The sequence below is a fragment of the Apiospora phragmitis genome (assembly GCF_038363925.1).
Source record: "Apiospora phragmitis strain CBS 135458 chromosome Unknown utg000004l:1.0-3135199.0:1.0-3139288.0, whole genome shotgun sequence".
NCBI lineage: Eukaryota > Fungi > Ascomycota > Sordariomycetes > Amphisphaeriales > Apiosporaceae > Apiospora > Apiospora phragmitis.
In genome coordinates this window covers 2,493,055-2,516,338 of record NW_027117402.1, presented here as the reverse complement: position 1 = coordinate 2,516,338, position 23,284 = coordinate 2,493,055, and the positions used below count along the sequence as shown (strand labels likewise).

Genomic DNA, 23,284 nt, shown 5'->3' with positions numbered 1-23,284 from the left:
TTCAGTCGCTCATTTTTTCCATCCCAGACCTTGCTGTTCATCAAAGCCCGTATGTACTGTGCCGTCGGCTACTCCATTTGCTCATGCGGGAATCGACGTGTATCAAATGCGCGTGCCCAGCGTTACATAGACTACGATATTTTGACATGCGATACTGGGATGGGATCGCCGTACGCTCTTTTCTTCTTCCCGCAATGCACCTTTTGACACTGCTAAACGCTGCAGTGTCCTTTCGGTAACATACAGTTGACAGTAGTGCTGACACCGGTGGCAGCTTCAAACGAAACAACTTACTCCAACGTTATGTCGGCACTGGCCGAGACCATCAGGCAACCTATGCAATTTAGATGGGGTCCAATGGGTTGCATGTAGTAGGTAAGAACAGGTAGGTCTCCGATTCTCATAGCTATGCTATGCATGTTGTCAGTGACCGCTTTCAGCCCCCTCAAACATGAGCGAATCAAAGGAAACCATCCGAAACATCGTGGGTAGCGTTTGGCCAAGGTCTCCTTCCTGAGGCTCAACAACGTATCGTTCATTTGATGGGACGGCGCATTATTATTGTTTTTGGCGTTTGTCGGACGATGAATCCACCTGCGAGCCAATTGGGACAGGAAAGTATGGAATGGCAATTTGTTATGACCCATTGCGAGACTGAAACTCTGAGTGATGACTTCGCGAATTCGATATTGACCCCATTGCTTGCTTGATGGTTGGCCATCGTTGAGGTCGCGTTGGCTCCGAGCCAGATGATCGCTTGGCTTGCCCTAAGCAGGCCTGTTGCATGACGGATGAGATGAAGGAGTCGATGCGGCGTGTTCCAACCACGATTGCATTGCGCCGATCCTCTGCCTACACTGGCCTGCTGGCGTCTAAAGGCCATGGGCAGGTGCAAGGGGTATCGTCACACACTGTTGGGAGTAGCATTCTGTCCAATTGCCGGTCAACTTTGGTCGTTGGTCAAGGTCGGAATAAAAAGGGAAGTCCCCGACTTGACCTTCCAGGGTCTGAACACCCCACTGGAAGCGAGTGCAAAACTGGAAGCATGCACTGTGTTGAGTAGCTCCAACGACGATATTGATACCGTATGCGTCAAGTGCATACTAGGTTCATAGGGCTACTGCGAAAGCAAAGAACATTACCCCCCTGGCAGCTGAATATGCCATCTCCCTGTCGTAGTGACGTCTCTAAGCGCCAAGCGCCTAATTATACGCGATTGCCAGTGCTCATTGGCCGGCCCAGCTCCACCCCAAGCCGTCGAAAAACGCCTACCCCACTAAAACTTTGTCGCTTCACCTTTGTCGGCTAAATCTCACCAAAGATTTTCACATCAACCCAATCAGGTCACCATGGCGCCCAGAACTTCCCGAAAGGATATCGACATCACGTCACCGTCGTCCGACTCTGACGCGGAGTCCCAGGTCCCCCTTGGAAGTGCCAGCGAGGACGGAAGTGACGCCGCCCTGTCCGGATCAGACTCGGACTCTCTGGACAGTGATACCCCCAGGAAGAAGCGGAAAGTGAGTGTCGATGTCGAAGTTGACCCGGTGGATGATGAGCCATACCATGCTGGCATCATCTCTTCCATAGCGGTGCCTTCGCGTGTCGGGAGGAAGACGGGGGCACCAGCACAGGGAGCACCGGCACCTGCTGCCCCGAGTGACCTCGACCTCGTGATGGACACCACCCCGGCCAATGTTCCCCTGGAGCTTGATACCACATTTGAGTCAGTCGGTTTACGGCCATGGCTCATCCAGTCTTTATCCAACATGGCCATTCGGCGGCCCACGAAGATTCAAAAGGAAACTATCCCGCAAATTCTGCAGGGCAAGGACTGCATCGGTGGGAGTAGGACAGGTTCCGGAAAGACAGTCGCATTCGCCACTCCCATCTTGCAGAGACTCGCTGAAGACCCCAGTTGCATCTTCGCTGTTGTTCTTACTGCTACGAGGTATGTGGTTGACTCAAAAGACCCTCTACCCATCACTCATACTGACAAACGCAGGGAACTGGCACTGCAAATATACGAACAGTTCAAGGCCATCTCAGCTGCCCAGACCTTGAAGGCCTGCTTGATAACGGGCGGGTCGGATATGAGATCTCAAGCCATTGCGTTAGCGCAGAGGCCGCACTTGATCATTGCCACACCCGGGCGTCTGGCCGACCATATCCGGAGTTCTGGGGAAGATACCATTGCAGGTCTGAACCGTGTCAAGTTCCTTGTCCTCGATGAAGCAGATCGCCTTCTCGCATCCGATGGCCCTGGAAGCATGGTGCCCGATTTGGAAGAGTGCCTTGGTGCTCTTCCGCCATCGGATGAGAGGCAGACGCTCCTCTTCACCGCCACCATGACACCGGAAGTACGCGCGTTGGAAAGCCGGCCCCGGAAGCCGGGCAAGGCGCCGGTCTTCGTCTCGGTGGTGGACAACCAGGCCCTTGCCATCCCATCCACCCTGAACCAGATGTACATCCAGGTCCCCGTGACCCACAAGGAGCACTATCTCCACACCTTCCTCCTGACGGACGAGAACGTCGAGAAGAACATCATCGTGTTCGTAAACAAGGGCCAGACGTGCGAGTACCTCCACCACCTGCTCCGCCTGCTGGACCACCGCGTCGTCTCGCTCAGCAGCAAGCTGCCGCAGCGCGAGCGCATCAACAACCTGGGCCGCTTCCGCGCCCAGGCGGCGCGCATCCTGGTGGCGACCGACGTCGCGGCGCGCGGTCTCGACATCCCCGAGGTCTCGATGGTGGTCAACTACGACCTGCCGCGCAACCCGGACGACTATATCCATCGCGTCGGCCGTACCGCGCGTGCGGGCCGCAAAGGTGACGCCGTCTCCTTCGTCGGGCAGCGCGACGTCGATCTCGTCTTGGCCATCGAAAAGCGTGTCGGCCGCCCCATGACGGCCTGGGAGGAGGAGGGGGTCACCTCGAGACCCGCGTCGTGCGCGACGCGCTCAAGCTCGTCGGCGAGAAGAAGCGGGAGGCGCTGCTGGAGATGGAGGAGAACCGCGAGGTCGGCGGGAAACGGAAGCGCGGCATGCAGAAGTTACGGGCATAAACTTTTTCGTTCCCTCCGAGGGCATTCAGTTTTCCTGCCTGGGATTACATGCTTACTTACATTTTATGACTGATTGGGCGTTGGGTGTTAGTCCATAATAGATCTACATAGAGCGGCGCATCGGCGTCAAAAAGCGTGTTACGGAGACTTGAATTTCAGAAGTTATGCATTGTTCACTAACATCCTTTCCGTATCTTCAACTGCATCGCCTACTGGTACTTCCGCTCCATCGGGGTTTTGGGAGCTTTGTCAGACGACGATAACTGAAGTAGCTAACCAGATGAGGATGCTCTACCGAATGTGCGGCTCCATCGTATCATACCAGGGCATCGAGAGACGGCGCCGAATGTATGTAAGCTGACGGCAGCCGTCAGAACGAGTATCTTCCATGCATGCCCCTGGCAGACAGGGGTCCCAACTCAGCTCTATCGCGTGGCCTCCCTGTCACCTCTCGCTCTCACTCGCATCCTTTGGGATTAGGATGAAACATAGCCCCCCTCCTCTTATCTAGAAGGAGGGGTTGGAATGGAAGGGAAGGGTCTGGTCGGTGTGTATTACTTCAGCTGACGCCGGCCTGGAGACTTGTATGCTGTTGGCTTGCTGGCGAGTAGGTATGTACTGTCAACCCCATTTCGCAAATGCGCCCTGACAATACATATGCGCTCCTTTCCCGCCCCCACCCCTTCGAGCACAATCGGTCAATGTGGATACAGACCCTTGAGGAATTTTCCTTTCCCCGTGTGAATCCTCGTCATCCTCTCCTGGCCGTCGGTGAATGAAGCGCCAAGAATGGGAAGGAGATTGCGCACCAGTTTGCGTCGATCTGCGTCGTTACAGATATTTCATTATTACTATCACTGACTATCTTCTTCTAAACATACACAGGTACGTTCAAGAATTAGGAAGGAATTGGTCGGGGTTCGGCGCCGTAACAAGCCCGGTAACATCTTCAGGGGCGGTGTCAGCATTCGGACTCGTCAGACGCCGCGCGCCAGCCACATACATACGCATGTAGATATGTAACCCCGGTCAACGCCTGTCCGGGGTCTACCTAAGCCCCGTAATGGGATGCGAGAAGGAGATTTACCCCTTATCCGATCCGCAAGTATCGACTGCGCGGGCGGTTCATGGCCCAGGGAAGTATGGGAGAGTCCAGTCCGTATTAAACGTTAAGACCGTCAGCTCCAACAGAGCTGGGAGCCAGTTCCGAGCCAATGAAATGCACCAATTACATGTAAGTTACCTTCCCTGAGAGAACCACCCCTGGAGCCTCAATACAACTGCACATTGGCAAAAGTTTGATAGATAGGAAGAATAACCCGCATAGTGTAATTGCAAATGAACTCCATGGATTCCTGAACAAGAGGAGTGGTCAGATCCTCAGGGCGAAATCAAGAACACGTAAGCATATGGTCTGGCCGTGAGATGAACGACCGCCAAGCCGATGAAGGACTTCCCTGGGTCAAGGCAGAGAAAGCTTGGAATTAGCAAATGCGACCGGGAGGACTTGATATTGAATCTAGATGGAACGAAGAGGACCTGCCAAGACGACCCCTCCGCCGGAAGGAACCTCGGTGTGCGTGGACTTGTGTCATGTAACCGATTTGCTTTGGATCCTCCGACTTCTTGCCGGACGGCCAAGGCCTCGGTGGCCCTCGCTCTGACGGCCACGTCAAGCAGACATGCAAGATAGACAGCATTACCAAGCATTTTCAGACCATCGGTACGAGAGGGGGGAGGGAAGGGCTCTTGGCTGAGGTCATCGAGAAAGGAGGAGATCGAAAACCAAGTATAACAACGATGTCAAAGTTGCGCATGCGGCCTGCGCGCGGCATTTCGCCCAAGCGGGCGCCAAGACGCGGCTACAGCATGTCATTCACGAATCGCGTTTGTTGCGCGGCGGCGGCGGCCGTGGTGCCATGATGAAATATCTTCGAAGCCAAAGCGTCCAAGCCGCTTGGCGCATCGCAGACACCGGAAACAGCCCGGGCTCCCTCCCCCCCTTTACGTGCTTGTCAACATGATTCAAGGCGGTCGGTACCTGGATTTTAGAAAGGGAATCGATCAGATGGGTTTAGGGGGCAGGGCTTGGGCTGCCCGAGCCATCGAGCTGTCTGATCTACTCGCGCACAAGAAAAACATCCAACTATGCATAGACTTCGTTCCATCCCAAAGCATAAGATCCCAGAGTCCATCGTCTCGAGAGCCTCATTGAAGCGGGTAGTTCACGGTACCTACTTGGCTGCATACGACTCTACATGCATATGTTTAACTCCCCAAGCCAGGTATTACAGTAGTGTGAAGCATAGCTTTCGCACCAAAATACAGTGTGTGACCGATGTTTTCCAAAAACACCGTCCCATCTGTTTGAACCTATATGATGTGCTGAAAGGCCTGAACACCGGTAGGTTGACCAATCCTAGCAGGCTGCTTTCGATCCCAGGGCTCACTTGCTATGTTTCCAGTCAAATATAGTCATTCAGCGCAATACTTCATGCAAGAGTTGAACTTTGCCTTGCTGGATCGTACGTACTTGAGCAGGTAGCTAGCAACCTTGTGATCTATTTTAGTTGCGGGAAGCAGCCGCATCAATCACAAGACATCGATCACCGATCCGAGGTCAAAAGGGGGTTTCTTCGAAAGGTACATGGTTTGCGTGCTGTCGGTTCAGCGCAGGATGGATTGCACAAGACGTCCATTACAAGTACATACAGTAAAACCTTGATTTTAGAGTTGACGTTCCTGAACACCCGCACCGCCCAGCTTTTCGGACGCGATGACGTTTTATGCTTGGGTTTGGGGCTTGGCTTGATTCAAGCGGAAAAGGGGGAAAAGAAAAGGGACACGCCGTCTCCGAGCCGAGACAGGGTCAGTCGGAAACAATTTAGCTGCCGCAGCCGAAGGATGATGTAGATACTTGGAAAATACCATGGAATTGCCAGCACATAAAGACGTGTCAAGCAGTGTACAAGATAAGATGCATCTCGGCAAATCAAATGACCTTTTCTCGGGATTGTTCAGCGGACATTGGAATTCATCCAACAGCCCGAACCGAACCGCAGGACGGGCGCGGGTTGAGTCATGTCAAGGGGGGATGTCAGTTATTAGTTCTTCCAGCTGATGATGAGAGGAGGGGTCGTCTTTCGTAATTGGGTTGGCGAGAGGCTTGAGTGTAAAGAGTTCAGCCGGTGGTAAGAACTGGTGAAAGGGTTCAGCGCCCGTCTTGGCGTTCGGATTTACCACACTTGTCAAATGCCCATATCCCCGATGCATTGCTCGCTATTGCTCCACAATATCAGGGCAGACTTTTTGCTGTGCTGCTGCTGCCGCCGATTGATATGCGAGTGCGTACGTGCGTTGCGGGCGTGCACGAGGCAGAGGATGGAAAGAGCGGCCAAGCGGCTGCACCAGGTGGTCGGATTGGAACTAAAGGAGGGAACTAGCGGAGCAACCATTGCTCCATCGACTGTCAGCTGTCTTTGCATCGCGCCCACACTGCACCAGGGGGGAGGGGGTAACGGTATTAATTCGACAGCAAGCAAATACTCAAATCTCTTTTCCAACCCCTCGCCAGCACCCTGATATCAAATCAGGCTAAGGTAGCGAGGGGATTTGCAAAGCAGGCGGCCGGAACCCTGCTTTTCTCTGAATTTTTTTTTCTTTTCGACAAATTCTGATGTAGATACCTGGCAATGTGTGTGTCTTCGGTGGATAGCGGCAGGGGTGTAAGTGGTGAAAGTGGTGACTGATGGAAAATATGGTTACAAGGGAGCGTGGCTAGCGGAGAGCGCGCAGGTGCCTGATTATCGCGGTTACCTGGATAATCAAGGCCCATCAAATAAAGAGTGTCGCATTGGCATGTCTAATATCAAAGAATCCAGCCTGGCAAAAACTTCGGTCTCCGTACTCGATCGATGTTGATGTCATGGAACATCAGTGCAGTCCCGTTCCGTGATAGCCGTAGCATATTGATAAGGGGCCTCGCTTTGCGAGATGCGCGATAGCAAGACGGCGAGCCTGCGAAACGGCGTTGTTACTAGCTGTTCACACACCCGCCCTAGATTGCATTCAGATCCTAGAGTTCCGGAATCTTATCAGTAGCGACCAGCCCCTGGCTTACGTACTTAAGAGTATGTGAGTACTCCGTACAAACAAGCAATCTGCATGGTCCAATGGTTGGGCTGATCTTCATTGGAATGCCTCGAAATGGAGAACCCGGAAGCCCGAGCTGCGCGGGCACGTGCCGGCAACTCGGAGGTTATCATTCCTCCATTGAATGCCGAGAAGGAAGATCTTGTCGGAAACTTCAGGGCAGGCGATCCTCCCAACGCCGGCCTGCTGGGACGTTTCGATTCCATCAACTTCTCTTTCTTGTTTCCCCGTGAGACACCTTTTCTTATCAAAACGAAACCGAGACTGGGCCACGCGGCGGCATGCTCGTTGCCCCGGTGAACCGTTGGCGTGTCGCAAGTGATCAGATGGTGTCCTCCAATCTCGCTGCCTGATCAGGCCCTCCTGCTTGGCGGTGACAGGGCTGGGGTGAGGGGTGTGTGGTCTTTTTTCTTCTTGTTGAATATGTATTGCCAAAAAGTATTGCTCCGCTTCCAATTTCCCGTTCCAGCAAAGAATCAGGTAAGCAGGTACCCATTATCAAAACCTTCGAAGATTGATGAACCCAATGGTACCTAATGGTGGCTGGGTAACAATTGCTGACATGCAGTAACCTAGTCGCAAAGCACGTCGCAAAGGCGGTAATGAGATTTGAATTGACATTGTGTCTAGTATTCCGGCCTATCAACATGGACAGACGGCGCTGCTACGTTACGCTCCTGTCGTGTCTCAAAGGAGATGACCGAAGCGAGTAGCAGACGAGAGGCGTGAGTGTGGCTTGGCCCGGCCAGCTTCTACGTTGGACTGCTAGAGTCATGTACTTTGCTGTAGTCAGTTTAATTGATCTCCTCAGCCCTACAGGCGGTATGCAACTATCATACAATGGGCGCTCCACAACCGTACCTTTTGCATGCGCAAATCATCCCAAGCTTCACAGCTCATCAAATACGAGACAAGGGCCTAGAGTCAAGTGACCCAACTATTCACTCTATATTTTCCTATTTGTTCCTCAACCATCCTGTCGTGGGCACATTCTGCGGCAGAAACCCTGAAAACAGCCAATAATGGCTTACCAAACAATAGCCACATCCGTCAGGAAAATTAAGGGAAAAAAGGGGAGAAGGTTAGGGCGGTGGCCCTTTGACGATGGCCTCGCCGCAAGCGTCGAATAGCAAGAGGACATAGTTTCAGGCCGGACATGCGTGGGCACCACCCCGGCGTGACGTGGCTATCCATGCGCATATCATTGAGAAAAAGACCCTGGCTATGCCAGCAGACACCAAGCCCAACAAAAAAAGTAAAAGTACAAGTAATGAATGAAATGATAATTGATCAGCCAATGTCAATACGATGTCGCATAACGGCACATTCTCGTTATTATGCGTCGTAACACGGCGACGAAAGTGAATACGCATGGGGTGTCCGTCATCAGGTGCAAAGCCACAACGATCTCGGGATCTCGGCCAATGGCGTCTCAGCAAAGGTAGGTCGTATAGGCGGCTGGTCGGCATTTAACGACACACTCTCTCCGCAAGCCAAGGGGACCAAGGGGACGGATTGAACTTCATGATGTCCAAACGAGATGACATGTTTTAGTCGTATCGAGTCATCCCCGAAAAGGGGGACGACTCACACGGGTTGCGGCCTGCAACCTGCGACACTGCGACATGGCGACCTGGTCCCGGTAGCTCGGTTGGCCTGATGTTCGATGATTCATCCCATGTCAGAATGAATTGTTGCAGGCGAGACAGCCACACATCGAATCAACGGTGAGCCGATATGCACCGTAACTTGATTTCCACACCTGCATGCAGCAGCAGAACAAAAACGAAGGAGAACGCGAGATAGTTCAATTGGGTATGTATACAGCCAAGGAGGTATGTAGTCAGTCATGCACGACTGCACGTTACATGCTGCATACACAAAATGTATCTACTGTAGATGCGGCACGGCACACAAGCCCTGTGCTGGACCTACAATAATAAGGTATGCTCCGACTGACCAGACATCATGTGGGTTAGCTAATGTGAAACGGATACCTCGATACATGTTTGATGCGTGTCATCGCGAAAGCGTCATGGATGATGCTGCAATGTTGTCAATGGCCAGGGCGCAATGGTGCAATCGCATAGTCGATCATCTAATCCGCATGCCGGTCCAGAACTCAATCCAGGCCTTTGCTGCTCTCGACTGTGATTCGATCCCATTCTTTTCATTTCAGGGCTCAAATGAGAGGGAAGCGAACAGAAGGGCAAGTAATGGCCGAGTATAGGCTTGGGAATCCACAGTTGGGTATGAATTATTAATCGGCTGTTCGCGATGCTGAACAATTCGTTTTTTTTTTTCCATCAAGTACTGGAGTGGGGGTCTGTTTTATTCTTTTCGGCGCTCTGGAAAGAGCGGAGCCTTGAGCAGGTTTTATGACAGGCACATCGCTGCTGACAGGAACGAGGGAACGGACTTGTGGGATTCATCAGCAACCGAGCCAAAGCCGAGGCCGATAATCAAGGGAACATCACAGATAAGGATCGAGTCACAGCGAGGGAATATGCACGCACTAACCGCCAACTAACGGAGCGACGGTGACTCTTACAAATGTCGCTGGGAGCCTTGGCTCGGGCTGGGGTTAAGCAATTAAGCGATGGACTTTATCAAATGGGCGGCGCTCTGCTTTGTACCCGGGAAAATACAATGGGCGGATGGATGTTACCAATGCCCGCCCGGAGACTTTTGTGTGCGCGGTGGGCAATAATTGTTGTACGTGTATTGTGGCTTACAGCATGCGCAAGAAATTATGAAAGCAAACTGGAGCTGTTTGCTGGAGCCCCTCAGCCCATTGCCTGGCAGGGCCAAGATCCAGCATGGAGAGGCTGCTAGGCCCCCCTGCCAGCCCATAGCCACGAGACAGACACGGATCAAGCCAAAGTACGACGACTATTATGCGAGAACGAGCGAGGGGGGGAAAGGAGGTAACGGGTGGCTTGGGACTTCAAAAGCCGAAATCCGTCTGGGGTTAGGCGACAGCCTTTTAGAAGGGAGCAAGGTACTGGGCATAATTCGTAATACGCACTTTTATTACTTTCCCTACCTTGCGAGCGGCGGATTACATATGTACACCGCCCATATACGTGGATTACACAAGCAGCTGCATACTAAGCTAGCGACACCAAGCCTGTGGAGCGGGTAAAGGCTGGAAGTACCCAAGCTAAGGTACCTACAGCACAGAATTCCTCCGGCCGCTCCCTCCGGCATCCTGTCTTCTGATCCGTTTAAGACCGAGACGTCGGTGTGTGGACACATGAGAACAGCGACTTTACTCCCTGCACACCCCCTCAATCAGGCGGGTCTTCGTCTTTCCTCGCCAGCATTACAAAAGAATCCATCGCCCTCCGCCCGCCATGACCATTCCCTTCCTCTCCTCTCGAGACTCCTGACATTCTATAACAAGACAAGATCAAGATATACCTACATACTATATCCTTTCTTACCAGTGTTACCCAATCTATTAAGCACCTCTTGGAACTGCTCACGAGCCTCGTTTCATCCGACTCGACCAGCACCAGGTACCGAAAACGGCACCTATCGTTGTCTCATCTCGCGAAGTACCCCGGTACCCTGGCAGGCCCCCACCGAATCCAGCTTCTGGGACTGCTGAACCCTGCCTGACATCAATTATACAAAAAGGCGCGCCTTAGTCGCTTCTGCTGCCTGACTCACAGGCCGACCAGAAAAATTGCCTACTACTCATTGCATTGCACCATAATAGACACAGACCACAAAATCGGGTTGTTGTTCTTCTTCTAGTCAAAATGGTCACTACAACTTCTTTCTCGTCTCCTCTACACCCTTCCTCTACTACAACAACACAACAAACATCCACATCGTCGCCCCTCGCAAAGAAGATGTCTATCACACAAACATACTTCCTGGCCCACAAGGCCCGGGCGAAGCTCTCTCGCGAGGCCGCCCAACCCGATCACAACCTCCGACTCCTGGTCGGCCACGCCAACCTGCTCGACTCCCTGATGCTCGACTTGGCCGAAGCAGAGCGGGAACAAGAGAGCTGGTTCAACCAATCCGTCCGCGGCGCCAGCCCCAAGAACAGCGAGGAGAGGCACATCCAATGGGCCGACTCGGTACCAGACCGCACAGAGGAGGATTGGGAGGCCGACTCCTCAGACTCCGAATCCGACTCGGACGACAGTGACTTCCATGAGGACGAGGACGAGGACGTCGAGATGGCTGATGTCGTTTCCCTGAAGCGAATGCCCTCCACACCCACCACACCACAATTACCAACGATACAAGTGGACGAAGTGTTGGACGATGATGCCGAGGAGGAAGATGAGGAGGACTACGCCGCCCTGACTCTTACACGATCACCATCGCACTCCGCCTCACCACCCGAGCTCGACCTGGACTCCGAATCATCGGAGGACGAAAGCATGCCACCGTCACCACCTTTTGCATCCATCCCCACATTCAGCGAGAAGCGGAGGGAAAGCACAGCTACCGAGACATACAACTCGAAAGCATCTGAGGATGATGACAAATCCGATTTCTACAACGACGGGTACTATCTGCCGCCACGGAACCCCAACCGCTTAGTATCTGCTATATTGGTTTACTAAGTGACCTCGAGTCACTTTTTTATCATCTCCTCTCGTGTTTTTTGCTCTTGCATCTTGGGCGGCGTTTCAAAAAGAATATACCACGACGGCATGGCATGTTTTACAAGCGCAGCGAACTTTGCATTTCCTTGTTTTTTATCATCATCATCACTACGGACTGGGCTTCGCATAGCAGAAAAGCTCTATGACAGCTCACAGTTCAAGGAGTTTTGGTACTCTGGATTGGACAGAACAGGGATTTCACCACTCAGGAAGGATTTTATCAAGTTGCGGAAGCTATCGGAAGATTACATCATTAACATAGGCGGGAAGTTATTCAGAACAAGTTGGCGGGGCGCTGAACGCTCCCATGGCTCAAAACAGCACTCAAAAGCTACAATTGAGCTGAATGGTCGAGTGGTTTTGGAACGCCTGGGAGATTCATCAGTTACAAATTATTACTACTACCTAACTAGCGAGTGGAAAGAATACAATACCATTCAAATCCAAAATTTAAATCTGTCTCAGCATAACCTGTGAGATGCCTGTGGTCGTACGACCGATGTATCTAGATCAATCCAATCGACATCATACCACGACCTATCATCCCCAATCGGGCAACTCTATCGAGTCAGTCGGTCCCAAGCTCAGTCTGGCCGATGATGCTTGATTGATTCACAGATGGCGTCAATGCGACATCGGACTTTGGACTCGGCTCTCTCTCTCCGTTGGAGTGTCTGCGTCAACAGGACCCCTTCTTTGACTTTGGTGCTAAGTAATCAGTTATTCATCGGAGACAATCCGACATTCCTGAATCATCATCGGGAGGACCAGCTGAGATATCCGATTCGCGGCTTCGCCCTGCGCGCTCGGCAAGCGAATCCGGCCGAGAATTAGATGCGCGTATGTGTGTACGTAAGTTATGTACCACAGCTATCAATTAACCGTTCCCCCGTTTTCGAAGCTATGAGTGAGTCTACGACCGCTATTGAGGTCACCACTACTGTGTGTCAAAAGGATACGATCGATCCTACAGGTAGAGATTCCGTATTGCCGAATTGCATCCTCTCTCCTTTTTCGGTTTTTGGAAGGGGGGAAGCTTATCCGCGCGAATGTAGCTTTTTTTGGTTGTTTTCTTTCATCCTGTTCATTCCCGTCGCCGATCAATGGATGATGGAATTGCTTTGGTAATCCGCCAAGTTATGTCATGTCAACTGAATGAATTCGCGTTTCGCCAGGGCGGGCTAGAATCACCCCCCACCCTGTTGTTTGTTGCTTATCCTATCATTTCAATGTTCATTGATTGATTGATTGATAGCCTCCCATTCTCTCACTGCTATCCCCTCAAGGTTTCAACGAACATCGTCTCTTCTCGCTCACTCGCTCGCGAGAGGGGGCTGGATTGGTTACTAATGTTATTTTCGTCATCACCCCCCTCCCCCTATCTATCTACTAGTTTCTCTCTCTCTCCCTCTCTCCCTCTCTCTCTCGTCCAAGACGCACCGTTTCTCGTCGTCAGCTGATGACTTGTTTCGTCCATCGCAAGTCCACTACTTATTAGCCTCGTTTGTTTGTTCCCATAGCGAGCAAACGTAGCGAAAGAAACCACGTACAGGTGGTTCGGGTTATCTTGGCGCCCTCGTATGGCTGCTAGTTAGCCTCTTGGGAACGGAACGCCGTTTCGCTTGGTACGGGTACGCGGATGAGGAACGATACGTTTAGTTTTAGCACTTGTTAGTTAGCTGGTCCCCGTCGGTTGTGTTTTGTCCCGGCTTGCCCGCAGCCAACCACTTTGTTACATTCCCCAAGAACAAACTCAATCACCCCTAACTCCGTTGCCCTTTCGCTTCGGAACGCATGGAATGCACTAATTGGTATGTATGCTGCTGTTGTTGGGTGCTGGTGGTGGTGGCAGCGGTCGGATGTGTCCCCCCCCGTGCTGACTACTACCTAAAACCAGTTATCACCGTATCTAGAAATCGCTGTGGTCCCGACCAATCGGTGGCCACCATTGGCGCATCATGGCACTCATTGGCTGATCCTTTCCAGATCCGCAGGGTCCTTTGGCTGGTGCCTGTGTCAAGTGCGTCGAGATTCCAATCCGCACTTCTTACTTGTGTAAGCATGTGCCCCCCGCGCGCCCTGCCGTGTCTACTTGGTAGTTTACCGACGCGGTCAAATGAGGATGTTGCTCATCGGCACGTCGGGTGCCCAGGTGGTTGATACGATACATACGCTCCTGCTCCCAGTGGTAACATCGTTAAGTCGGTCAAGCCAGCCAGCCTCTCTCTATCTAGATTACCTCTCTTTTCCTCGCTTGGTTGGCTGGCTTGGCTCGGCTTGGCCTGGGACTATCTATCTGGTTTGTGGGGTATCGATACGGAAAGGCATTGATCACGGTCTCGTCCCTTGATCCGCCTGGGCCCCGCAGGTAAATTAGGTACATAGCTCAGTAGCTGCCAGGGCAGTCAGTGGGCTGGGCTGGATTCCCCTGTCCGTGTGCCGGGGCGGTTCTGGGCAGGCGGGGGGGGCCCTCAGCGAAACCCTCGAACGATCAATCCCGTGAGCCGTGCCTCAATGCAACAACCCCCTCATAACCCCTTGGGACTATTATTCGTAACCTGGTTCCATTCACTCTGCGTTACCATTACCGTACCTAACGTACCAGACTCATTCATTCATTGAGAGGAGGGTCTATGTCTATGCACAACCACACACACGAACGAACCGTTCTCATACGATGCGTTGGACGATAGGATTGATACCGTCGTCCGTTTTCGACTTCCCCTTATGCATTGTCCATTGACGATACACACAACAATAGTACGATCAAACCAGTTTTGTTGGGAATGCGCACATCCAGGGCAGATAGAATATGTACTGAATCTGGAAATAAACGAAAGTTCCGAATTCCTTTCATACACACACCCGAGAAACCCTGATGCCGCGGTTCAACGGAAACGGAGATCCTTCTCTTCTTCCCTCCGTTTCCCTCCCTGGCGACGACGAGGGAAAGGACCCTGCATCAGCGGAAATGCAAGTTCCATCATCATTCGGCTTGAGTTTCTCCAACATGTGCCCTGCTGGACTAATCGACCAACCACTACATAGCTCCCAACCCGGCGTGCTGCCGTTGTCCATGTGCGATGGTCAGCAGGAGCACATTCCGGTGTTTACTCATCCCCCATCCCGCCGTTCTACCCCAATTCATGAGATGGTCGCTATCACCATCATCTCCCATCATTTCCCCAAAACGAGATGTAACAATAAGCAGCAGCTGACTGCATGAACACCCACCGCCATCTTCTCCGACTCTGCGGAACACGTCCGGGCATTGCGTGGGAGAGTGCGCAGTCACTGTCTCATTATTAATCCTGCCCATTACTAATTCTCTTTGTGCTTTGCTTTTGTACATCCGTCGCATACTCGGGACATGAAATCCAGGCTACCCCCCGTATTGTGACCAGGTAACGAGTAACGAGTAAACGAGCAAGCCGCGTATTACGCGTAATGCCCTCTGACGGGTCTTGTTTCCACCCCAACGCGAATGGGCTTGCGTGTTCAAGAAAGTCAATAATGGACGGACGACATCCAATCGATCACTTACGATCGTCCACGGATACCGGTATTCATTACACATACAGCAGATTGGCCGTTCTGGGTCGAGGTGTAGTCGTAGTCGGTATGTAGGTAGGGAACGGCGCTGATACACAGAAGGCTGATTCTCGGCTGATTCCCCGCAAGGGAAAGCCCACGCAGGAGCCACCGCAGAGAGCCGGAGGCCTAGAACACCGAAACGGTCTCGACAGTTGAACTACCAGAATTACCACTTTTACCCACTACCCACTCCGAGACGCTGCTGTGTCATGAGGTTCCCGCCCTGGGCCAGAATCTACTGTCAAGTATTGAACGTGTAATCTCCACATATGTATGTGTTGAGGCAGCAAACTGGACACCCCATGTATCCAGTATGCCAACCCGCTAAGTGGTGTTTATATTGCCCTGCTGGCTGGTCTGTCTGCCTGTCTGCCTTACAATGAAATACTGGATGCTGATGCGTTGTAATTGTGATAAGTGGTGGTGGTGTACACATAAAACATTTGGCTACTTACCCACTTCGCTCCTTGATTCGCCAACCGGCTGCTCTCCTGTACTTATGAGGGGAGAGAGGTCCAGTTTACGTGTACCTTGCGAGAGCCGTTTCGGTCGAGGCCCTATGAGGTGCACATTAAAGCATAACTCCAGTTTTGACTTACGCACATATACTAACGTAACCGCCGCCTATAATGGAATGTACCGATCAACCGATGACCCAGCCGCCAGCCGGGATCCTCCAAAGTTGGCACTCCCGCGCGGCCGATAGATTAACTGAGATTGAGTAACAACCCCACACAGAGTTGGACCGTGATGTTTCGAATGCTGTGCTATCAAGCCACATGTGTACATCTTTACATACGCCTGCATAGGCAATAAGAGTATTACTGCCAAGCTATCCAGAGGGTTTACTGACTGACTAGCGAAAGACAATACAAAGATTCCCCCACCGCCATAAGGTCGCATCAGCCCGTTGTGGTAGCGGGCAGAAATGCGGTGAATGAATCATCGGCCGCTGCAGCCTCCAGCAGCAACGCAACCACCATGCAATCTATGTATCGCTACCTGGTGATGCGTTGGTGTGTGCAACCACTTCACACGGCCCCTCCGCCCTGATTAGCGATTGATCAGCAGTGGCTTCGGCTGATAGGGCGGGACGACCAAGCTGGCGGTGTTTGGTATGACTTTGGTCCCCGGGTGATTCACCCGCTCATTGGCTGGGGCATTTATTGCCCAAAATGGCGGAGAAACAGTGGCAGAGACCAGCCAGCAGGCAAGGCAAAGTCTTACCTTGGCCAATTCACACACACACAGTTGCGATCTGTGCCTGACTTGACCGGTAGATATGTACATAGTGGGCGTTTGCTGCAAAGGGGAAATCACGGCTCCCCAAATTTCCTTCGCTGAGACCCAATGAGGCTCGTGAGGCCTACTATCGAGATGCAGCTTCGAAACCGGGTGGTGCGCCACCTCCACCCCGGGCAGACTAGTGGTGTCGATAGCCATGGACCAAGCTGCCAAGTGTGTCCACGTGAGGCTCAAGCATGGTACGGAGCTAATAGTATGGGAGATGATAGATTGCTTACCCAGCCAACACAGGTGGACACATTGGAAGCGGTCAACGAGTCAATCGCGGCGCACCGGAGATTGTCTTGGGGCATCGCAGGATGTTTCCTGCTGTTTCTCTGGGTGTCCAGTGCAGAGAGTATGCATGTTGGCGTCGCTGTAGCCTACATACCTAGGTGGCCTACAGATGGTATGTATGTAGCGAGATACCGCTTGATACGGTGGGTAACAGTTATGCCGAGATTTGAATACCGAAACAAGTGTTTGGCTGGAACTGTTGCTAGTGGTAGTCGCCAGCATTACATACTTGGTTGAAGGTTGGTGACTTCAGCGGGTCGAAGCCTCAAACTTCGGACCAAACGCCACGAACAAAAACACACTTGTTTTGTTATCTCGATCGATGGAAAACAAGATCTCAATTGACAGCCCGAGGTCACTCCGACCGTTGCTTGTTCCTGAGACGGTAGGGCAGATGGGGTTCCAGTTAATACCGAGTCCATTGTTCATATCAAGACCATCACTAAGAATACTGTTGCCGCCGTGACACGCGGCATCATGTTTCAAGTGCGATCACGGGAAGAAGTGGTCCCCAGGTCTGCCAGCATGATACAACCACCCTGAGTAGAGTCAGCCGTCCGGATAAGCCACCACGGCACCGTTGAAGATGCCGTGGTCATCATGTGCCCTGAGTGGCGACCCGTGCCTTTCCGTAGTTTGTACTGTAGGTACTTCCTCCTCGGCGGTCAGGATCTTAAGACCGCCAAAGTCCGTTGCCCCACATAATTTCCGCAACGGCCGGTTGACGCCAATTCCTGCGCAAACCAACCAAAACTTGACATCATCGGCCGACTTTTCCGAGTGTGCGATTGCTCGAACGCGGACATACACCAAACGCCGATGAGGTCAAGCTTCCGTGACCAAATGTAGCTTCATTAGCTTGTGAAATTACTCCAGTTTCTCGTATCGACGTCATAAGGCTGCCAAGAAAAATACACAGCCTCGTCTCGCTCGAAGACACAACATTGGCACTTGCCCATCTTCATTCGACACGATGCAAGCTCTGTCCCGACGCGCCGGAGCGCGCCCCGCGACGACAGCGGCGGCAGCTTTACGGAGAAGCGTCGTCGTACCACCAAAGACCCAAAACCCCTCTTCCGTCGTCTGCAGCGCCTGTCTCAGCCTATCGAACCGAACCTTCTCGAGCTCTCCGCGATGGGATCGAAGCCACAACAGCCTCTTTCCTCCTCCGCCGGCACAGCCCCCCTCGAAGGGCTACGCGGCCCTGCCCACGCGCAGCGTCATCTCCATCGCCGGCCTCGACGCCGCCAAGTTCATGCAGGGCATGATCACGCGCAACATGAACGACCTGACGGCGACGGACCAGCCCCGGGCCCCGGGCTTCTACACGGGCTTCCTGCAGGCTACGGGCCGCGTGCTGTACGACGTCTTCATCTACACGGACACGGTCGGCCTGGGAGGATGGGCCAGTACTACCGGCCAGGACGGCATACCGGCGGACAGCGCGCCGACGGCGTTCCTCATCGAGTGCGACAGCGCGCGGGTGGGCGCGCTGATGCGCCACCTCAAGAAGTACAAGCTCCGCAGCAAGTTCCAGTCCGAGGTCCTCACGCCCGAGCAGTGCACGGTGTGGCAGGTGTGGGACGACGCTGCATTCGCAAGCCACAGCAGCGGAGGAGCCGAAGACGGGGACAAACGGATCAAGGAACTTCTGCCGGATCAGCAGGGCAAGATTGTCCTGCGCGACCCGCGGTCCCCGCGCATGGGCCTGCGCGTGCTGGGCCGTCCCGACTCGGACCCCCACGTGCAGGCGGAGAAGAGCGACGCGCAGACGTACCAGATCCGGCGGTACCTCGACGGCGTGGCGGAGGGCGCGATGGAGATCCTGGAAGACACGGCGCTGCCGCTCGAGGCCAACATGGACTGCATGGGCGGCATCGACTTCCGTAAGGGCTGCTATCTGGGCCAGGAGCTGACGATCCGGACCAAGCACCGCGGCGTCGTGCGCAAGCGGATCCTGCCCGTGCTCCTGTACAGCCGGAACTTCGTGGCGTCCGAGCGGCTCGAGTACCAGCCCAAGATACCGGAGACGGCGGTGGAAATCGCCGAAGGTAGTGGAAAGTCGCCGCCGACGTCCCGCACCTGACGTTAATAAGTCGGAAAGGCTCCAGTCGCGCCGCTTGAGCACGGGCACCTTCCTCGGGGGCGTGGGCAATGTCGGACTGGCCCTCTGCCGCCTGCAGGTGATGACCGACGTCCAGCTGCCCGGCGAGCCGGAGGTCAAGGGCCCTTTGACCCCTTTGACCCGACCAAGCAGTTCCTGGTGCAGTGGGGCGGCGACAACGAGGAGGACAACACCAAGGTCCAGAAGCTCGGGGTCAAGGCCTTTGTGCCGGAGTGGCTGAGCGAAGATCAGTAGTGATGGCAATGGAGGAGGAAATTCCGACTTATGATGAAGGTCGTGCGTGTCTTCTCTCGCACTTCTGAAATACTGCTCAGCAACGCGTCTGCGAAAACAGGCTTCTTTCCGCTCGAATGTATCATTAGACGGCGTACCGATAAGCGAGTTGTGGCGGATAGGATATAGAGATACCCCCTCGAAGACATAATGGTGCAGGAAACAGCATCCGGCTACAGACTTCTACACTATTCATGCTCTGTGACTTCAAAACTTGGAGTTTACTGAATGACAAGTTAAAATTTGTATATATGGCTCCTGCCACAGTTCAGAGTAGGCCAAGGTCCAGTTATATTCAGTCATATGGGCATTCGTATGCATGGAGCCAACTGTCAATGGGTATATTGATCAATCGTATTAAGTAAGTCGGTTGGCGAGGACGGATGATGGCACTCTCTTGCATCTATTAGGGCCATACATCAAACACGACTTTCACCGCAAGTGCTGCGAAAGCCGCCAGAGCTACCACTCCGCGCCCCTCATTCCCCCGGCTCGCACCACCACTCTTCTTATCCGTCGGCACCGCATCCGACGAAGTCGAAGACGGCAAGGCCGTCTTCGACGCCATCGCGGCACTGTAGCTCGCCGCCGCCGCGGCAAACGCCGCGCCCTCATAGCGGGCGCAGCCATCCGGCACGTAGGCGTCCAGGGCCGCCTGGGAGTCCAAGCCGAGCTCCTTGGGGTGATGGTTTGTTGCTGGCCCCCGTGCACGTCGGGGCAGTAGTTCACGATATTGTCGATGCCCTTGCACTGGTCGATGCACGCCTTGGCGTTGGCGAGGTCCGAGGCCGTGTAGTCCGACTCGAACTTGCTTCCAAACGCCGCGTGGGCGCACCGCCGCGCGCACGGGTACGCGGCGCAGGGCACGTGCCGGAGGTCGAAGGAGGGCCACGGTTGGCCCTGCAGCTCGAACGGGTAGAAGCCCGAGTCTTCGCCGCCGCCATTCGTGCCGTCGTTCATGGAGAGCATGCCCGTCAGGTTGAAGCCCGTCCAGTTGTTGTCGTACTGCAGGCTCGACTGGTTGCCGCCGTACAGCGTCTTGCGCCACACGCTCGCGCTCAGGTTGGCCAGCGTCGCGGTGTAGCCCGTGGCATGCCGATCGAACTCGGTGCTGGCGAGGTCGTACCAGGGCCCGTCGGGCCCGGCCCCGGCGGGCACGCCCGGCGCCACGACGAAGTCGGTGATCTGCGTCTTGCCGCCGTTGGTGGCATGGCCGAGGTCCCGGTCCAGCGGCACGCAGTCGATCAGCACGCACACGGGGCCCAGCGTGACGTCGCACTTGGCCGGGTCGCGCGCGGCGGAGCACCCCAGGCGGTCCGAGGGCCCGCCCGACGCCCGTGCCAGCATCACCTGGAGGCTGCCCCAGCGCGGGTCCGCGTCGAAGGTGCCGCCGCCCAGCGTGTCGCGGTACCGCGTGTAGTTGATGGCCTTCACGAGGAACGGCGCGTCCGCCTTCGCCGCGAGCGGCGAGCAGGTCCGGAACGATCCGATGGGGTCGTCGAGCGTGCAGCAGTCGGCCGCGGCGCGGGACGCCAGCAGCAGCAGGGCCGCGGCGAGGACGGAAGGGTAATGATGCATCTGCGGCGGGGTGGGGGGGAGGGGGCAAGAATATGTAGAAGGAGATGAAGTCTCAACACTGAACCAAAAGGAAGCGAGTGACTTGGTGAGTGCCAAGACCGAGTCTTGAGAATCGGCAGCTGGAAAGGCATGAAATGAAGTCGAATTAGGCTGTTGTTTATTTTTTAGATTTAGATCGTGATGGCCCCGTTCCTTAGCGGCTGAACTACTGTACGACGTCTGCTCGGGGTCTCAGGGGGACGCGCTAATCACATTTCACCAGCACTCTGTTTAGGGAAACCAAATCTTTCTTAATACGCATTACGGGCTCCCACGATGGCGGCTGTGTTCCTCAGTTCTTAACTTAGTATTGATCGGTTGTCGCGAACGTCAGACTCCCACCACCTCTCCCGACCATTCCTCGAAGGTCATCAATTAGAAGATGATGACCACTCGTTACTTGAACTCTTCCTATGATCTCAGTTCTCTTGGGACATCTGTCAGCCAGTTCCTCATGAGTTCCCTACTCGTGTGTAAGTAGTCTCAGCGTGGTGTAGTCATCCTCTAATGCGAACTTACCCTTATCGTCTCGGATATACTTCGTTCGATCTTATTTACTACCCCCTCACATATTTCTCCATAATCAAGAAGCACTCCAGAAATTCGAAGGGGAACTGCAGACGGGTTGAATGACACCGGTTTTCACTTTTGTTGTAACTGTTACTTCTACTGCTGCCCCGGCATTCTTCGTATTTGACCATAGCCAGTTGGAAGTCGGCGTCGAACAAATCCGCCGTGGTCCAGTTCGAGAAGCTGATCTGATACTCCGCGTCGCCCTCTTCAAAGAAGGCGGGGAGCGGGTACGTGGTTTCGAGCATCATGGTTGTGTAGCCTTGACCTGGGGGCAGGTTCATTGCTCGCTCACCTCCGCAGTGCGCATGTCCTGGGCCAGGGCGCCTTACTGGCGTTGCAACGTGGTTTTCGGTACGCAGCAAGACGGACGTGGAAGTGAACGCGTTGGAAATGTAGGTCCGTCCCGGCGACGGCAGACAAAGATGAAGCAGGAGCCAATTTTCGGTTTCAGGACGCGAAAACTTCCTCCGCAGAGACATCCCAGTCCTCCTCTCGGGGCTCGCCGTGAGTCTTGTACCACCTTTCAAGCAGCTCGACCAAGTCCTCAAACACTTTCGTGCCGAATTGTCCCAGCGCAGCGACGTAGCGCCACGACCAGCTCCGATCCTCCCCATCGTCGCGCGGCCGGCTGTACACAACATAGCAAGTTGCTCGTTCCCCTTCTCGCCACATGCCCACCCCCGGCATTCTCATACTCTTCTTCGAACCCCACCGTCCACTCAGCAATCTCACCAGGCGTCCTGACAAGAGCTGCAGCAGTTTCCTCCGTCGGACCCGTCGGACCGCTCTGTCCGTCATTGCGAACCCAAACCTCTAAGAAAATGGCTCTCTCGTTCTCATCGCGATGTCGGTGCCAGCCGAGGCCCTCCAGGCTGTCCACGTGTTGGAGAAGGACAGCCAGGTCGGCAGGGAACCCCCACGTAGCGACAAGCTCAGAGCCGCAGCGCTCGTTCAGACCTTGCAGCACTCCCCGCACGTAAACACTTCGCATTTCGTCGCGCCAGGCGGTGTCGCAGCACACCGCGGCGCCATCGAGGGCGAGCTGCGGCGCCAGGGCCTCCCAGTGCGTCAGCAAGTCCGATAGACAGGTGATGGGCGGCCGAGTGTCCTCGCCGCCGCCGACGACCCGCAGAAGGAATGCCAGGCGGTCCTCCTCTGCCTCCTCCTCTGATTCGAACATGTCCGGGTCGTCAGGAATAGCCACCCGAATCTGTGAAATCATGGCGGACAAGGCGCGGTGGCTGAGGCTGCCGATGTGTTCTCGGTACGATGCGAGAGCAGCGAGGATGTCAGGCTCGGGGGGATACATTGTGGTCTAAGTGGTGCTTTAGAGGTTATTAAGGGTGTAGTTATGATATAACCACTTTCTTGATAAAACAAGGTCCTGATGGGTTGGAAAGGTGATAACTGTGTTAGTCATTTACCGTCGCTTATGGCGTGACGAGAATATGTCAGACGGGAAGTAGAGGTACTTTCGGAGATTTAGGACGCACCTCCTAGCGTTAGCTACAGTAGCTGAATTGACCTCGGCAGCCGCACTTTCGACACTGATTCAGCCAGCAAGTGCCGGTGTCAAAAGTCAGCTTATCCCTTTAAATTTCTCACGTTCACTACATAAGCACCCTAACCACTTAGCCGTCCTACTATATAAATAGTTACTTAAACTTAATATTA

At 54.0% G+C, this 23,284-nt stretch overlaps 7 protein-coding genes across 7 annotated transcripts; 4 read left to right on the top strand and 3 right to left on the bottom strand.

Moving 5' to 3' along the window:
- Positions 1 to 1,349: 1,349 nt before the first annotated feature.
- On the top strand, positions 1,350 to 3,064 carry PG994_003899 (DEAD/DEAH box helicase; the record flags this gene model as incomplete). Its single annotated transcript, XM_066855308.1, is given in 3 exon segments — positions 1,350 to 1,951; positions 2,006 to 2,927; positions 2,939 to 3,064. The coding sequence occupies 3 exon segments, from the start codon at positions 1,350 to 1,352 to the stop codon at positions 3,062 to 3,064; spliced, it is 1,650 nt and encodes a 549-aa protein (XP_066719586.1).
- Positions 3,065 to 7,270: 4,206 nt separating this feature from the next.
- Positions 7,271 to 7,516, top strand: PG994_003898 (uncharacterized protein; the record flags this gene model as incomplete). The annotated part of the gene is made up of 1 exon (XM_066855307.1): positions 7,271 to 7,516. One exon carries the CDS (start codon positions 7,271 to 7,273, stop codon positions 7,514 to 7,516), a length of 246 nt encoding a protein of 81 aa, XP_066719585.1.
- A 3,467-nt stretch (positions 7,517 to 10,983) lies between these two features.
- On the top strand, positions 10,984 to 11,805 carry PG994_003897 (uncharacterized protein; the record flags this gene model as incomplete). The annotated part of the gene is made up of 1 exon (XM_066855306.1): positions 10,984 to 11,805. One exon carries the CDS (start codon positions 10,984 to 10,986, stop codon positions 11,803 to 11,805), a length of 822 nt encoding a protein of 273 aa, XP_066719584.1.
- A 6,190-nt stretch (positions 11,806 to 17,995) lies between these two features.
- On the top strand, positions 17,996 to 19,381 carry PG994_003896 (folate-binding protein; the record flags this gene model as incomplete). Its single annotated transcript, XM_066855305.1, has 2 exons — positions 17,996 to 19,073; positions 19,119 to 19,381. 2 exons carry the CDS (start codon positions 17,996 to 17,998, stop codon positions 19,379 to 19,381), a joined length of 1,341 nt encoding a protein of 446 aa, XP_066719583.1.
- Positions 19,382 to 19,826: 445 nt separating this feature from the next.
- Positions 19,827 to 20,998, bottom strand: PG994_003895 (uncharacterized protein; the record flags this gene model as incomplete). The annotated part of the gene is made up of 2 exons (XM_066855304.1): positions 19,827 to 20,096; positions 20,132 to 20,998. 2 exons carry the CDS (start codon positions 20,996 to 20,998, stop codon positions 19,827 to 19,829), a joined length of 1,137 nt encoding a protein of 378 aa, XP_066719582.1.
- Positions 20,999 to 21,594: 596 nt separating this feature from the next.
- Positions 21,595 to 21,858, bottom strand: PG994_003894 (uncharacterized protein; the record flags this gene model as incomplete). Its single annotated transcript, XM_066855303.1, has 1 exon — positions 21,595 to 21,858. One exon carries the CDS (start codon positions 21,856 to 21,858, stop codon positions 21,595 to 21,597), a length of 264 nt encoding a protein of 87 aa, XP_066719581.1.
- Positions 21,859 to 22,057: 199 nt separating this feature from the next.
- PG994_003893 (uncharacterized protein) lies at positions 22,058 to 22,919 on the bottom strand (the record flags this gene model as incomplete). The annotated part of the gene is made up of 2 exons (XM_066855302.1): positions 22,058 to 22,238; positions 22,306 to 22,919. 2 exons carry the CDS (start codon positions 22,917 to 22,919, stop codon positions 22,058 to 22,060), a joined length of 795 nt encoding a protein of 264 aa, XP_066719580.1.
- Between the last annotated feature and the right edge of the window lie 365 nt (positions 22,920 to 23,284).